The sequence below is a fragment of the Somniosus microcephalus genome, chromosome 5 (assembly GCF_052327205.1).
Source record: "Somniosus microcephalus isolate GS21.2 chromosome 5, FLI_Smic_1.0, whole genome shotgun sequence".
Taxonomy (NCBI): Eukaryota; Metazoa; Chordata; class Chondrichthyes; order Squaliformes; family Somniosidae; genus Somniosus; species Somniosus microcephalus.
This window is the reverse complement of record NC_140991.1, coordinates 318,427,804-318,444,277: the sequence shown is the minus strand read 5'-3', so window position 1 is coordinate 318,444,277 and position 16,474 is coordinate 318,427,804. Positions and strand designations below refer to the sequence as shown.

Here is a 16,474-nt window from a genome sequence, read left to right as displayed (position 1 = left end):
CTGCTTAAGAGGAGGAGGAGGCCTGCAGTACCCCAGCCTGCCGCACCGCATCGGTTGCCGCAGCGGCAGCTGGGCGCCGGAAACTGACATTCTTCGCCCCAAACGAGGCGGCCAAACCCTCCAATAGCGCCCGCCTCCGTCTTGAGGCGGCGCTACTGAATTTCAGGCGGGCGCTAGGGGAATCCGGCCCAGCGCTAAATTTCGGGCACTAAAGACCTGGCGCGGCGATACCGAATTTTTAGCCCTTTATCTATTGTTAATTTTATGAGTTAATTGTCTGCCTTTTTTCCCAGCAACTGCCATTGAGGGTAAATGCGAGTACATCCCCCTCAGTAAGCTCCCCGCTGGAGAGGAGCTCATTTACAGAACAAACGGGAAACTGTTCAACCTCCGTCGCCTCCAGTCCAGATCCAAGGTCGTCCCTTCCTCTGTCGTCGAATTACAGTATGCAGACGACGCTTGCGTCTGCGCTCACTCGGAGGTCGAACTCCAAACCATTGTCAACACCTTCACCGAAGTGTACGAGAGCAGGGCCTTACACTAAACATTCGTAAGACAAAGGACCTCTACCAACCTGCCCCCGCCACACAGTACTGCCCCCCGATTATTAATCTCCATGACAAGGCCTTGGACAACGTGGACCACTTTCCATACCTCGGGAGCCTACTGTCAACAAGGGCAGACATCGATGACAAAGTCCAACACCGCCTTCAGTGTGCCAGTGCAGCCTTCGGTCGCCTGAGGAAGAGAGTGTTTGAAGACCAGGACCTCAAACCCGGCACTAAGCTCATGGTCTACAGAGCAGTAATGATACCCGCCCTGCTGTATGCCTCAGAGACATGGACCATGTACAGCAGGCACCTCAAAGCACAGGAAAGGTACCACCAACGCTGCCTCCGCAAGATCCTGCAAATCCATTGGCAGGATAGGCGCACCAACGTCAGTGTTCTCGCTCAGGCCAACATCTCCAGCATCGAAGCTTTGACCATGCTCGATCAGCTTCGATGGACGGGTCACATTGTCTGCATGCCCGATACGAGGCTCCCAAAACAAGCGCTCTACTCAGAGCTCCGGCACAGCAAGAGAGCCCCAGGTGGGCAGAGGAAATGCTTCAAGGACACCCTCAAAGCCTCCTTGAAAAAGTGTAACATCCCCACCGACATCTGGGAATCCCTGGCCCAAGACCGCACAAAGTGGAGGAGAAGCATCCGGGAAGGCGCCGAACACCTCGAGTCTCTTCGCCGGGAGCAAGCAGAATCCAAGCGCAGGCAGCGCAAGGAGTGCATGTCAACCCAAGCACCCCACGCACCCGCCCCTTCAACCACCGTCTGCCCCACCTGTGACAGAGACTGTAGGTCCCGCATTGGACTCAGTCACCTGAGAACTCATTTTTAATGTGGAAGCAAGTCATCCTCGGTTCCGAGGGACTGCCTAAGAGAGAAGATTCAATGCACTTAAACATGCTACGAGTCTCTCATGATTGAACAAGGCGGTTCATCAATAAATAATCTCCAGCTTATTACGGGCCCATTTTTAAAGCCGTGATTTATACACACCTACCGTTAGTTGTCAAATACACCTGGAGTCGTCTATACATATCAAAATACAGCTTCTGGTTTGCAATATAAGGGATGTCTCTATGATGCTGAGAAACATTCCAAGCCCCAAGCAAAGTTAATTATAAGGTCACCAGTACCATGAACACAGGAAATATTTGACTGGCTTTAATGAGATAGCTCAAATCCCAGCCATTCTTCAAGTTCCTCAAATGCAGAAACTGGAACAGCACATGAAAGTTTGGACAGCTGGATGTCTGAAGCCGCTGAACCCTCAACACCCAAAGAGAGAAAGTCACAAGTTCAAGGCCCAGGCTGCCCATCACTCACACTCATTCCGTTTAGTAGGTGAGGTTCAATTAGCCTCCGAAAAACTATTATAAAGTATTACAAAGTATTTACAGCACGGAAACAGGCCATTCGGCCCAACTGGTCCGTGCTGGTGTTTATGCTCCACACGAGCCTCCTCCCACCCCTCTTCATCTCACCCTATCAGTATAACCCTCTATTCCCTTCTCCCTCAGATGCTTGTCTAGCCTCTCCTTAAATGTATCGATACTATTCACCTCAACCACTCCCTGTGGCAGCGAGTTCCACATTCTCACCACTCTCTGGGTAAAAAGTTTCTCCTGAATTCCCGATTGGATTTATTAGTGACTCTCTTATAGTTATCGAAGATCCCTAGTTCAGGTCTTGCCTACAGACTGGTCTAGTCCAGCGCAGCTCTCTTGTCAGCCCATTAGAGTGCAGCGTTCGAAGAAACCCTGCATTGACAGTCTCAACCAACCCAGCTGGAGGAGACGGCACTGAGGTGAAGAGTCTCCACGCAGAGGAGGTGGAGCGGGGGGAGGGAAGGTACGTACCGTTTTCTAACGCAGCAACAAACCACAGCAATAATGATGAGCAGAGCTAGACCCCCAGCAGCAGCGGCAGCGATTATTATAGTGTCCGTCATATCTGTTTAGGAGAAAAGGATATGGTGTCACTCTTTAACTCTTATATTGGAAGTGTACAATCTTTACCTCCACCATTTCCGTCTTACAAACTGACAAGTTGGGGTTTACCGCAGTAAGCTATTCCCCGGCAGGCTCAAGTATCTTACAGGAACAGCAGGAGGCCATTCAGCCCCTCGAGCCTGCTCCACCATTCAATGAGATCATGGACTGATCTGCATCCTAACTCCATCTCCCCACCTTGGCTCCCTATCCTTTCACACCGTTATACTGAAGGCCACTACCTCAAGAACAATATCTCACCTTACAGACTGAAACCTAAAGATTAATAGGGCAGCACACACGGTCGTAGCAAATGAAAACTTTGAAGAGCGAAGGGCTGAAATGCCAACAGCAGTTGAACGTTGGGTCAGTTGGTCCTATGAGAAAGGCCAATTGCCGACAGAATATTAGAAGATGGGCCAGAGCGGATCAGGATGGGAGATTACCCGTTGTTAGGACCAATTGTTACCACAAACATTGCTAGAAATCTCCGGGGCAGTTACCAACATCCCAACCTGTAAAAGTGTGAGGTTGTGCATTTTGGCAGAAAAAAATCAAAGAGCAAGTTATTATCTAAATGGAGAGAAACTGCAAAGTGCTACAGTACAAAGGGATCTGGGGGTCCTGGTGCATGAAACACAGAAGGTTAGTATGCAGGTGATCAGGAAGGCCAATGGAATCTTGGCTTTTATTGCAAGGGGGATGGAGTATAAAAACAGGGAAGTCTTGCTGCAGTTATACAAGGTATTGGTGAGGCCACACCTGGAATACTGCGTGCAGTTTTGGTTTCCATATTTACGAAAAGATATACTTGCTCTCGAGGCGGTTCAGAGAAGGTTCACTCGGTTGATTCCAGAGATGAGGGGGTTGACGTATGAGGAAAGGTTGAGTAGGTTGGGCCTCTACTCATTGGAGTTCAGAAGAATGAGAGGTGATCTTATTGAAACATATAAGATTGTGAGGGGGCTTGATCGGGTGGATGCGGGGAGGATGTTTCCACTGATGGGTGAGACTAGAACTAAGGGGCATAATCTTAGAATAAGGGGCTGCCCTTTCAAAACTGAGATGAGGAGACACTTCTTCACTCAGAGGGTAGTAAATCTATGGAATTTGCTACCTCAGAGAGCTGTGGAAGCTGCAACATTAAATAAATTTAAATCGGAGATAGACAGTTTCCTAGCTGATAAGGGAATTAGGGGTTACGGGGAGAGGGCAGGGAAGTGGACGTGAGTCTAGATTCGGATCAGCCATGATCCTATTGAATGGCGGAGCAGGCCCGAGGGGCCGTATGGCCTACTCCTGCTCCTACTTCTTATGTTCTTATGTTCTTATATGGAAAAGCGGTCAACCCAGAAAACACTGTACAAGCCAAAAACAACAAAGGCCTGTGACTAGGACCACTGCTTCAAGGCAACTGAATACGCTGAATTCCTTTTTATTGCATTGAACTTCAGGATTTTTACGATAGCAAAATACTGCGGATGCTGGAAATCTGAAATAAAAACAGAAAAAGCTGGAAAAACTCAGCAGGCCAGGCAACATCCGTGGAGAGAGAACCAGAGTCAACGTTTCGGGTCGAAACCCTTTGTCAGAACTGAGAAAAAAGCAGGGTTTTGACCTGAACCGTTGACTCTGTTTCTCTCTCCATGGATGTTGCCTGGCCTGCCGAGTTTTTCCAGCTTTTTCTGTTGTTATTTCAGGATTTTTACTGCTGTTTAGGGATCACGTTTCACAATTCAGTTTGTTTTCTGTGAAACCCCATGACCTCATGCGTGACATACAAAAGCATGCAATACAATGGGAGTGCAGTGGGACGTGTGCGTCTCATGTTATACCCAGTATTAAATCAGTTGTGTTATCCAGGGAAAAATAAAGTAAGCAAAAAGTGTAATTTTTGCACTAGCGGGATTTTAACATTTCTGAAGGGGTAAGTGCTGCAAAATGTATTTCCTGAGGTCTGTGGGCGTGAGCCTGAATAAATTTTGATTTCTGACACTATTTAGGGTGCACTGTGCAGTATATTGAAGTGTTATGTGATTCTTTTCCTACATTATGACAGTGACTACACTTCAGAAGTACTTCACTGCCTGCACTCCATCCCTCTCCCTGGCGATTGTCTGAGGCTGAGCAAGTTCGCAAGTTTGGGGTCATACTTGACCCCGAGATTGGCTTCTGACCAAATATCCACGCCATCACTAACACCGCCTACTTCCACCTCTGTAACATCGCCCGTCTCCGCCCTTGCCTCAGCTCATCCGCTGTTGAAACCCTCATCCACGCCTTTGTTACCTCTAGACTTGAGTATTCCAACGCACTCCTGGCCGGCCTCCCACATTCCACCCTGCGCAAACTTGAGCTCATCCAAAACTCGGCTGCCCCGTGTCCTAACTCGCACCAAGTCCCGCTCACCCATCACCCCCTGTGCTCGCTGACATACATTGGCTCCCGGTTAAGCAACACCTCGATTTTAAAATTCTCATCCTTGTTTTCAAATCCCTCCATGGCCTTGTCCCTCCCTATCGCTGTAACCTCCTCCAGCCCCACAACTCCCCCCGAGATCTCTGCGCTCCTCTAATTCTGCCCTCTTGAGCATCCCCGATCCACCATTAGTGGCCGTGCCTTCAGCTGCCTGGGCCCTAAGCTCTGGAATTCCCTGCCTAAACCTCTCCGCCTCGCTACCTCTCTTTCCTCCTTTAAGACGCTCCTTAAAACCGACCTCTTTGACCAAGCTTTTGGTCACCTGCCCTAATATCTCCTTATGTGGCTTTGCTTTCTCTTTTTGATATAAAATTTCTAAATGTTATGTCCTGTGATTGAAATTCATCCCAATCGTGCATCTTTACCAGCTTCTATGCATGTGTGCCTGCACGGTCACCCGAACTTGCACAATCCTGTTACTTTGACCCAGAATCAGAAGCTCATGGGACCTGAACTAGTGAGATTAGAAAACCCACTACAACCTGAAATGGGCGAGTCCGAGCTGAAACAAATATACAGTACAGGCAAAAATAGATGTGTGCCATGTCCCCGCTAAGCCATGCGTCTATCTGGAGCTCCTGCGCAAACTGCTTACCGGCTTTTCCGTGGGAGATTTTGTGTGTGTGCAAAACTGTGAATGGGCCGTGGAGCCTGTTAAAGGGACCCCCAAAAAAAATTAGGGGGGAAATTTGCTGTGTGCTGTGGAAAGAAAACTATATTCTGTAACCAATAAATTAATCTGGGGTTTCATTATGTTTGGAGTAAAACGGCCCGAGGGGATTTACACACAGCGTTTACAAGACGCATCGGTCACATCCACTAACCTGACATCTTTACAATAAAACTCTCACTTTTATTTCAGTGCTGAATTTCTCCAGTTTCAATCAATCAGTTTCTCTCTACTTTTTGCCTAACCTCATACTTAATCAAGTAGAAGGATTAGAGGGGAGTTGAGGAGAACTTTCCCCCCCCCCAAGAGGGTGGTGGGGGTCTGGAACTCACTGCCTGAAAGGGTGGGAGAGGCAGAAACCCTCATCGCATTTAAGAAGTACTTGGATAGGCTCTTGAAGTGCCGGAACCTACAGGGCTACGGACCAAGAGCTGGAAAGTGGGATTAGGCCGGAGAGCTCTTTGTCGGCCGGCACGGACACGATGGGCCGTAAATTTCCATGATTCTATTCTATTAAATTAATTCACTTAAAAAGACAATTAATACTGTCGGAGAAATGGTACTAAGAGTGCCTTCATATCGGCTTGCTGATTAGGTGCAGTACATGGGATTACATACATAGGATATACGGCACAAAATCAGGCCATTCAGCCCAACCAGTCCATGCCGGCATGGATATTAAAGTAATCAAGGATAATAAACCAGCTGACTATGAAAAAGATGTATAGAAAAAATACACTGGATTTAACAGAAGTTATAGGGGGGAACAGATAGGGTAGAGAGAGAGAAACTATTTCCGCTGGTTGGGGAGTCTCAGACTAGGGGGCAGAGTCTAAAAATTAGAGCCAGACCTTTCAGGAGTGAAATTAGGAAACACTTCTACACACAAAGGGTGGTAGAAGTTTGGAACTCTCTTCCGCAAACGGCAATTGATGCTCGGTCAATTGTTAATTTTAAATCTGAGATTGGTAGATTTTTGTTAACCAATGGTATTAAGGGATACGGGGCAAAGGCGGGTATATGGAGTTAGGTCGCAGGTCAGCCATGATCTCATTGAATGGCGGAACAGGCTCGAGGGGCTGAATGGCCTCCTCCTGTTCCTATGTTCCTAGAAGTACCACGTTAATCAGATTACCTTAGAGTCAATTCGCCTCTCTATATCTCTCTCTCATTTTCAGAATGTTGTAAAGGTATAACCTACATACACATGAACTACCCTCCGAGCCCCACCAGTTATTGTTTGCAAACCTGATATTAACTTTGGTGCAATGAAGTCGTGCTTGGATTGGACTCAGATTGACTTCTTCCTACCTTCATATTCCTTCACTAGCACGTGAAACATGAGGTTCAGGCGTCCACTTGAAGGCTCGCAGTTAGACACGTTGAGCCAGAATCTGTGGGCCATAGGGACGGGCGAGTCCGGCAGACTGTCAGTTTCCCTGAAGCTCATCAAGGTGGAGTGCTCCTGTTGCTCTACGATGCCGATGACCACATGTCCATGTGCGCAGTGGGGCATTGACTGATTCATGAAAGTAAGTTCAGCCACGTGGTCAGGAGGAACGGAGATGTCCCACGATGCCGTTAACTTATTTGGCATTCCCGGTCCCCAGTTAGGAGTTAGGAGATACACTGGGGAGTCGATATTTGGGATAACGTTCATAATATAGTCCTCTGGTGGAACAAGACAAAGACAAACAAATGAATTCAAGTGAAAAGAGGATGATTGAAAGTACAGTGAAAACTGCTCATTCCATTTGTAACCTGTCTTTCGGATGAGATGTTAAACCGAGGCCCCGTCTGCTCTCTGAGGTGGATGTAAAAGATCCCACGACACTATTTCAAAGAAGAGCAGGGGCGTTCTCCCCGGTGTCCTGGGGCCAATATTTATCCCTCAATCAACATCACTAAAAACAGATTGTCTGGTCAATTATCACATTGCTGTTTGTGGGAGCTTGCTGTGTGTAAATTGGTTGCCGCGTTTCCTACATTACAACAGTGACTACACTTCAAAAGTACTTCATTGGCTGTAAAGCGCTTTGGGACGTCCTGTAGGTGGTTGTGAAAGGCGCTATAGAAATGCAAATCTTTCTTTCGTTTTTTTTTACAACAGCAACCATCACCAGTACTGTAACACTCCTCAGGCAAGAAGATGTCTCAAAGTACTTTATAATGAAGGGAAAAAAACAACAGTGGAAGTCGAGCAGGAAGGAACGAGAGAAACCGGAGAGGGCTGGGGGCTGCAGGCACAGTCAGAGAGAAACAGTTCACCTTTATTGGTAATTTACCTTTCTAACTGATAATGCTGTACAAAACTGAATCCATTTAACATCATTGTTTTAAGTAACCTATCTGAGCTAGTTTACTGCCAACCTGAATTCAACACACAAAGCACAGCTAAACATATTCACAAAGCCCCCAAAAGAAATGTTTAAAACCTTTTTATGTTGACCCAGATGGGACTGGCTGGCCTCATGTCAAGTTGGGATTAACTTTATCTTTTGAGCGGTTTAAATGTTAAAACTTAGATGCGTGTCAGCGTGGCTGTGGGCAGCACTCTCAACATCCGAGTCAGAAGGTCGTGGGTTCAAGTCCCTGGAGTGGGCACGTAATCCCGGCTGACACTCCCAGTGCAGTACCGAGGGAGTGCTGCACTGTTGGAGGTGCCGTCTTTCAGATGAGACGTTAAACCGTCTGCCCTCTTGGATAAATGCAAAAGATCCCATGCAAGAAAAGCAGGGGAGGTGTCCTGGGGCCAATATTTATCCCTCAACCAACATCACTAAAAACAGATTATCTGGGTCATTATCACATTGCTGTTTGTGGGAGCTTGCTGTGCGCAAATTGGCTGCCGCGTTTCCTACATTACAACAGTGACTACACTTCAAAAAAGATGTACATCATTGGCTGTAAAGCTCTCTGGGGTGTCCCAAGGTGATATATAAATGTGAGTCTTTCTTAAATAATGTTTTACTAAACACCTATAGTCGGACTGGTAAACTCCTGAATGAGGAGCGTAGAAAAATAAAGAGCCAAGAAGTCTTTCAAGGATTGCGCAGTCTGTAAGAACCACTTGAGGATCATTACAGATAGTTATCCCCACACCATTATAAATATACCACAATAAGCAATTTGACCCTGCAATAATCTCCCCACAGATATCAGCAAAAACGTCAGCAGTAACATCACGTGCTGTAGCAGAGCGAGAATGATCTTATTTATAGGCTGCCTAACACTGTGTCACCGTTTAACACATGGCCAACTACTGTCGACAATGTTGCTATGCTACTGAATCATGAGAAATATCAAAATTACTTGGATAAAATTGCTGCATTAATGTGTAAAAAAGATTTACAAGGATGACACCAGAAATGCGAGGGTATACATAGCAGGAAAGGATGAACAGGCTGGGTCTCTTTTCTCTTGAAAAAAGGCTGAGGGGTGACCTAATAGAGGTCTTTAAAATTATGAAAGGTTTTGATAGAGTGGATACAGAGAGAATGTTTCCACTTGTGGGGAAGAGCAAAACTAGAGGCCATCAATATAAGATAGTCACCAAGAAATCCAATAGGGAATTCAGAAGAAACTTCTTTACCCAGAGAGTGGTGAGAATGTGGAACTCGCTACCACAGGGAGTGGTTGAAGCGAATAGTATCGATGTATTTAAGGGGAGGCTAGACAAACATATGAGGGAGAAGGGAATAGAGGGTTACGCTGATAGATTTAGATGAGGAAAGATGGGAGGAGGCTCGAGTGAAGCATAAAGGCCGGCATGGACCGGTTGGGCCGAATGGCCTGTTTCTGTGCCGTATATTCCATGTAATCCTGTGTAATTCTATGTAATAGCTGGGACACAGGAATAGCTTATGAATCTCATCTTGCTCCCAATGCTGTGCTGAGGGAGTGCTGCACTGTCGGAGGTGCCGTCTTTCGGATGAGACGTTAAACCGAGGCCCCGTCTGCTCTCTGAGGTGGATGTAAAAGATCCCATGGCACTATTTAGAAGAAGAGCAGGGGAGTTCTCCCCGGTGCCCTGGGGCCAATATTTATCCCTTAATCAACATCACTAAAAACAGATTATCTGGCCATTATCACATTGCTGTCTGTGGGAGCTTGCTGTGCGCAAATTGGCTGCCGCGTTTCCTACATTACAACAGTGACTACACTTCGCAAAGTACTTCATTGGCTATAAAGCGCTTTGGGACGTCCCGAGGTCGTGAAAGGCGCTATAGAAATGCAAGTCTGTCTTTCTTTCATTCTTTCCCCTCTCCCGCCTCCTCAGTCCCCCACCCCGCCCCACCCCCACCTTAGGACCCACCTGACGGCTGCCGATCCCCAGGCAGCCGACCCAAATTTGTCCCCAACAAACCCGCGGGCTGCCTCCGGGAGCCCAATTGGCGACCACAGCTTGCCGGCAATATGCCGATGAGGCTCGAGGCCCATTTGCGGTGCGTGCTGGGAGCGCGCCGCCCATTTCAGGCTCAAACACGGATCTGAACGAATGTTAAGCCCCGTGCGCTCAGAGAAGACATTTTGAAAAGAGGTTTGAAAGGTGCTGCCCGCTCTCCCGGGAGGAGCTGTGCAAACAGGGTACAAGCCTCGACATGGTGTCAGAACCGGGATGGAAATGGGAGGATTAAAACTCTCGGATCATATGAGGCTGTATGGAAACGTTGCAGAAGCAACGACGTGTATTTATACAGCGCCATTAATGTAGTAAAACGTCCCGAGGCGCTTCACAGGAGCGTAAATCAGACAAAATTTGACACCGAGCCATATAAGGAGATATTAGGGCAGGTGACAAAAGACTTGGTCAAAGAGGGAGGTTTTAAGGAGCGTCTTAAAAGAGGAGAGAGAGGCGGAGCGGTTTAGGGAGGGAATTCCAGAGCTTAGGACCCAGACAGCTGAAATGGGAAGAAATGGAAGGAACATCAAGTATATGGACCAGATACAGTTAGAAACAAAACAGAAGGCCAGACCAATCAGCACAGACACGATGGGCCGAATGGCCTCCTTCTGTGCCGTAAATTTCTATGATTCTACGATTCAATCCTTAGCTCAATATAATAGGAGAGGAACTGAAGGAGCTAGAACATACTTACACATGCTGAGGCAAAGGACGAATGGAACCCAAACTTACTAAATGGACACGTTTGAGGGAAATCTCACAGCTTAAGAAATTTCCTAATGTCATGGTTTAAGCTCAAGGAGAGAGCATTGATCCACGTGCAATAGAGTGGCCAAGAGGCCAAGACTTGAGTACAGGTCCCTCAGGCAGGAATTCACTGAAGAATTGCAATCAGCCTAGTAGCCAGAGAGAATCATGGAATTGTGGAATGGTTACAGCACGGAAGGAGGCCATTCAGCCCATCGAGCCCGTGCCGGCTCTCTGCACGAGCACTTCAGCTAGTCCCACTCCCCCGCCCTTTCCCCGGAGCCCTGCAAATTTTTTTCCTTCAGGTAGTTGTCGAACTCCCTTTTGAAAGCCATGATTGAATCTGCCTCCACCGCCCTTTCAGGCAGTGAATTCCAGATCCTAACCACTCGCTGCGTAAAAAGGTTTTTTCTTATGTCACCTTTGGTTCTTCTGCCAATCACCTTAAATCTGTGTCCTCTGGTTCTCGACCCTTCCGCCAATGGGAACAGTTTCTCTCTATCTACTCTGTCCAGACCCCACATGATTTTGAACACCTCTATCAAATCTCCTCTCAATCTTCTCTGCTCCAAGGAGAACAACCCCAGCTTCTCCAGTCTATCCACGAAACTGAAGCCCCTCATCCCCTGGAACCATTCTTGTAAATCTTTTCTGCACCCTCTCTAAGGCCTTCACATCCTTCCTAAAGTGCGGTGTCCAGAATTGGACACAATACTCCAGTTGAGGCCGAACCAGAGTTTTATACAGGTTCATCATAACTTCCACATTTTTGTACTCTTACTATTGAGAAAAAAGAATCTAGAGTTACAGAAAGCAATTGATAATTCCAGAGCAACAACCCGGCAAATTGCAACTAGAATACCGGAGCAGTATTAACCGTGCTCCAAATAACGTGGGTGGAGCAGAGATGTTACTACATACAATGGAAAGCATTATAACTAGCTGGTTAATAAATCCTGGGTTGAAAGTATTGTGGTAAATCGTGCAAGAAGAAACAAAGTCTAGCAAACATGTACGTGGTGCAAGAAACCAAACCACTGCCAAAGTACCTAACGCCAAGACAAAACCAAACTGGTTAGACCGGCAAAGAATAAATAAGGAAATTCACAGAATGCAAAAGCAGTCTGCGAGTGAGAGCAAGAAAGAATTTTCCACGGACGTGAATCGGGCAGAAGATTACTAAGTATTTACGGCACAGAAGGAGGCCATTCGGCCCATCGTGTCTGTGCCGGCCGACAAAGAGCTCTCCAGCCTAATCCCACTTTCCAGCTCTCGGTCCGTAGCCCTGTAGGTTACGGCACTTCAAGTGAATATCCAAGAACTTTTTAAATGTGATGAGGGTTTCTGCCTCTCCCACCCTTTCAGGCAGTGAGTTCCAGACCCCCACCACCCTCTGGGTGAAAAAAGTTCTCCTCAACTCCCCTCTAATCCTTCTCCCAATTACTTTAAATCTCTGCCCCCTGGTTATTGACCTCTCTGCTAAGGGAAATAGGTCCTTCCTATCCACTCTATCTAGGCCCCTCATAATTTTATACAGGTCCATGCTGAAGAGGATACTGGAGAGACCGTAGAGCTCAGACTGAATGACAGAGCAAGTTCACTTGAAGTTACTCACGGAGCTACATTTAATGCTGCATTGCCAGTGAGGTACAGGATTGAGCAAGATTAATGCAAAGATGGTGACGGCTCTGGCCTCAACATCAAGTCGATAGGAAACGGTAGTATGGTGTGCGAATAAGAGGCAAATAGCAAAGTCTAGAATTTTAGATTCTGGAACCGGGAGTACAGGCAGCCTTTGGACTTCAAGCATACCAACAGTTATGACCGATAAAAGAAAGACTTGCATTTCTATAGCGCCTTTCATGACCACCGGACGTCCCAAAGCGCTTTACAGCCAATGAAGTACTTTTTTGAAGTGTAGTCACTGTTGTAATGTGGGAAACGCGGCAGCCAATTTGTACACAGCAAGCTCCCACAAACAGCAATGTGATAATGACCAGAGTAGCGCCATGGGATCTTTTACGCCCACCTGAGAAAGCAGACGGGGGCCTCGGTTTAACGTCTCATCCGAAAGACGGCACCTCCGACAGTGCAGCGCTCCCTCAGTACTGCACTGGAGAGTCAGCCTAGATTTTTGTGCTCGAGTCTCTGGAGTGGGACTTGAACCCACAACCTTCTGACTCGGAGGCGAGGGTGCTGCCCACTGAGCCACGGCTGGCAAAGAATTGGTGCAGTCAGTAACAGTAAATAAAAAAGTGACAGAAGTACGGCATTATATTTAAAGGCTTAGGAATGTACTGAGGAAAAGCAAAGCATTTGATTGAAGCCAGATGCTCAACCAGTGATACATCCACCAAGGAAAATCCCAACCACACTTTGTGATGAAGTGCTTGAAGAGCTAGATAGCATGGAGAAACTTGGTATAATAAAGAAAGTCAAAGAACCAAGCCAGTGTCGGCTGTGTCTCAGGTGGATGTAAAAGAAGAGGCGCAGGGGAGTTCTCCCAGGTGTCCCGGGGCCAATATTTATCCCTCAATCAACATCACTAAAACAGATTATCTGGTCATTATCACATTGCTGTTTGTGGGAGCTTGCTGTGCACAAATTGGCTGCCGTGTTTCCTACATTACAACAGTGACTACACTTCAAAAAGTACTTCATTGGCTGTAAAGCGCTTTGGGACGTCCGGTGGTCGTGAAAGGCGCTATAGAAATGCAAGTCTTTCTTTTTCTTTTCTTTATTAAAACCTTTCAGAATTTAAAAATCTCCTCTTGGCCTTCCCACATCAATACGTGCATAGAAGAAATGTGTGGTAGAGAATTACTGTAAATTGCAAAGGTTTAGTATAATGCAGAAAAGGTACAGAGTTGTGCATAGACAATGCATGAATTCTAAACTTGTGGTGTCACAACAGCTCATTAAATGACAGCTTGGCCTTGGAGTCAGAAGATTGTGGGTTATATCTGTACTATGGATGAGAGCTCGCAATCTAGGCTGCCACTCAAGTGTTACATTGTCGGAAGGGCCATCTACAAGATGCACTGGAGAGGGTACAGAGGAGATTTACGAGGATGTTGCCGGGACTGGAGAATTTTAGCTATGAGGAAAGATTGGATCGGCTGGGGTTGTTTTCTTTGGAACAGAGGAGGCTGAGGGGAGATTTAATTGAGATGTATAAAATTATGAGGGGCCTAGATAGAGTGGATAGAAGGACCTATTTCCCTTAGCAGAAAGGTCAATACAGCAACCATTTTGCGCACAGCAAGATCTCAGAAACAACAAAGGTCACAGCTGTGGCTCAGTGGGTGGCACCCTCGCCTCTGAGTCAGAATGTTGTGGGTTCAAGTCCCACTCCAGGGACTTGAGCACAAAAATCTAGGCTGACACTCCAGTGCAGTACTGAGGGAGCGCCGCACTGTCGGAGGGGCAGTACTGAGGGAGCGCCGCACTGTCGGAGGGGCAGTACTGAGGGAGCGCCGCACTGTCGGAGGGGCAGTACTGAGGGAGCGCCGCACTGTCGGAGGGGCAGTACTGTGGGAGCGCCGCACTGTTGGAGGGGCAGTACTGAGGGAGCGCCGCACTGTCGGAGGGGCAGTACTGAGGGAGCGCCGCACTGTCGGAGGGGCAGTACTGAGGGAGCGCCGCACTGTCGGAGGGGCAGTACTGAGGGAGCGCCGCACTGTCGGAGGGGCAGTACTGAGGGAGCGCCGCACTGTCGGAGGGGCAGTACTGAGGGAGCGCCGCACTGTCGGAGGGGCAGTACTGAGGGAGCGCCGCACTGTCGGAGGGGCAGTACTGAGGGAGCGCCGCACTGTCGGAGGGGCAGTACTGAGGGAGCGCCGCACTGTCGGAGGGGCAGTACTGAGGGAGCGCCGCACTGTCGGAGGGGCAGTACTGAGGGAGTGCCGCACTGTCGGAGGTGCCGTCTTTCAAATGAAACATTAAACCCAGGCCCCCTCTGCTCTCTCGGGTGGACGTAAAAGATCCCACGGCACTATTTCGAAGAAGAGCAGGGGAGTTATCCAATATTTATCCCTCAACCAACATCACTAAAACAGATTATCTGGCCATTATCACATTGCTGTTTGTGGGAGCTTGCTGTGCGCAAATTGGCTGCCGCGTTTCCCACATTACAACAGTGACTACACTTCAAAAAATGCTTCATTGGCTATAAAGCGCTTTGAGACGTCCTGTGGTCCTTCCTATCCACTCTATCTGGGCCCCTCAGAATTTTATACACCTCAATTAAATCTCCCCTCAACCTCCCTCTGTTCCGTAGAAATGCAAGTCTGTCTTTAGGTCTTGTTTTAACCGGTTACCTGTAACGCGGGGAATGAAAGACAAGCTGATGTCCAGGTCATGGGAGTTCCATGTGTCAGACATCTTCAGCTCCAGCAACACACTGTCCGCCGTCTGGATCTTCTCCATTGCGCCGTTGGGGCAGAAGAGGCCGACGACAGACCTGGCTCCGTTCTTGTTGAAAGTGCTCATGTTGTACAACAAGCTGCCGCTGCAGCTCTGGCCCGGGAGAAGTTGTCGGAGCTTCAAGCGGCTGGAGACCAGTTCGATGGTCATCTCTGGCGGGGCGTCGAGCACCCATCTGAAGGTCTGTTGAGTCACTGGAAACGTGGAAAGTACATCCGGCAGGACCAACCCCATATCGCTGACCGAGCACTCTTCCAAATCCTTACAGGCTTTGTAGGAAAGGTTAAGAAAAAAAAAAGTCATTTTTGACTGGAATGGCAGGATAATCTTTAGCCACAGTTGTGCCTAGAATTCTGGGATGAATTGGGATTTATTTTCCTATTCATTCAACATTATCTACATCAAACTAAACAAGAAATCTGGTCATTGGTTAGCACCGGAGAACGCCCACAGTGGTGGGATGATTGTTGTGAAGTCCCAACTAGTTCACCAGTGTCCAGCCACCCCTGTGTACACGTGACTCCAGTCCCACATGATGTGGTTGACTCAATACTCTCGGAAATTCGGGATAGGCGACAAATGCAGTCTTGTTACCATCATCGACATCCCACCAACAAATAAACAAAAATCTGAATGACACGCCCTGAAGGAAGCAGCCTCATAGAACACGACACGCCCATGTTCAGAGAAGGGACCGAAAAATAATAGTTCCACGTGTGAATAAATTCTCCCCTAGGCTGACGCTCCTAGTTGGGCACAGTCCCAGCACTGTGGCACTAACATTAGTTATCATTTGCTTGAGCCCCTCCCCTCACACCCACCCTTCCTCCCACCCCCGCCACATCGTGCCCTCCCCCTAACCTTTTTCCAACAAGTTCCCTCTACAGTGACACCTCTAGTCTTGGGTGCATTTGCTTTCATCGCTTAGAGGGGGGCCTGTGGGGCAATTCAACATTGACTTTGATGGAAATAAAAATTGGGAGTGCTGTATACGGTACGATAGCACAGTGATTATGTTACTGGGCTAGTAATCCAGAGACATGAGTTCAAATCCCACCACGCCAGCTCGGGAATTAAAATAAATCTGCAATAAAAAGCTAGCATCAGTAACTACCGGATTGTTGTAAAAACCCATCTGGTTCACTAATGTCCTTTAGGGAAGGAAATCTGCCGTCCTTACCCGGTCTGACCTATGTGA

At 47.7% G+C, this 16,474-nt stretch overlaps 1 protein-coding gene across 1 annotated transcript in view; it reads right to left on the bottom strand.

Moving 5' to 3' along the window:
* LOC147117902 (CUB domain-containing protein 1-like) overlaps nucleotides 1-16,474 on the bottom strand; it is an 85,429-nt gene that overhangs the window by 12,050 nt on the left and 56,905 nt on the right. The window contains 3 exon segments of the mRNA XM_085989302.1: nucleotides 2,420-2,513; nucleotides 7,011-7,370; nucleotides 15,171-15,545. Of these exon segments, the coding sequence (XP_085845428.1) occupies nucleotides 2,420-2,513; nucleotides 7,011-7,370; nucleotides 15,171-15,545 (829 nt within the window).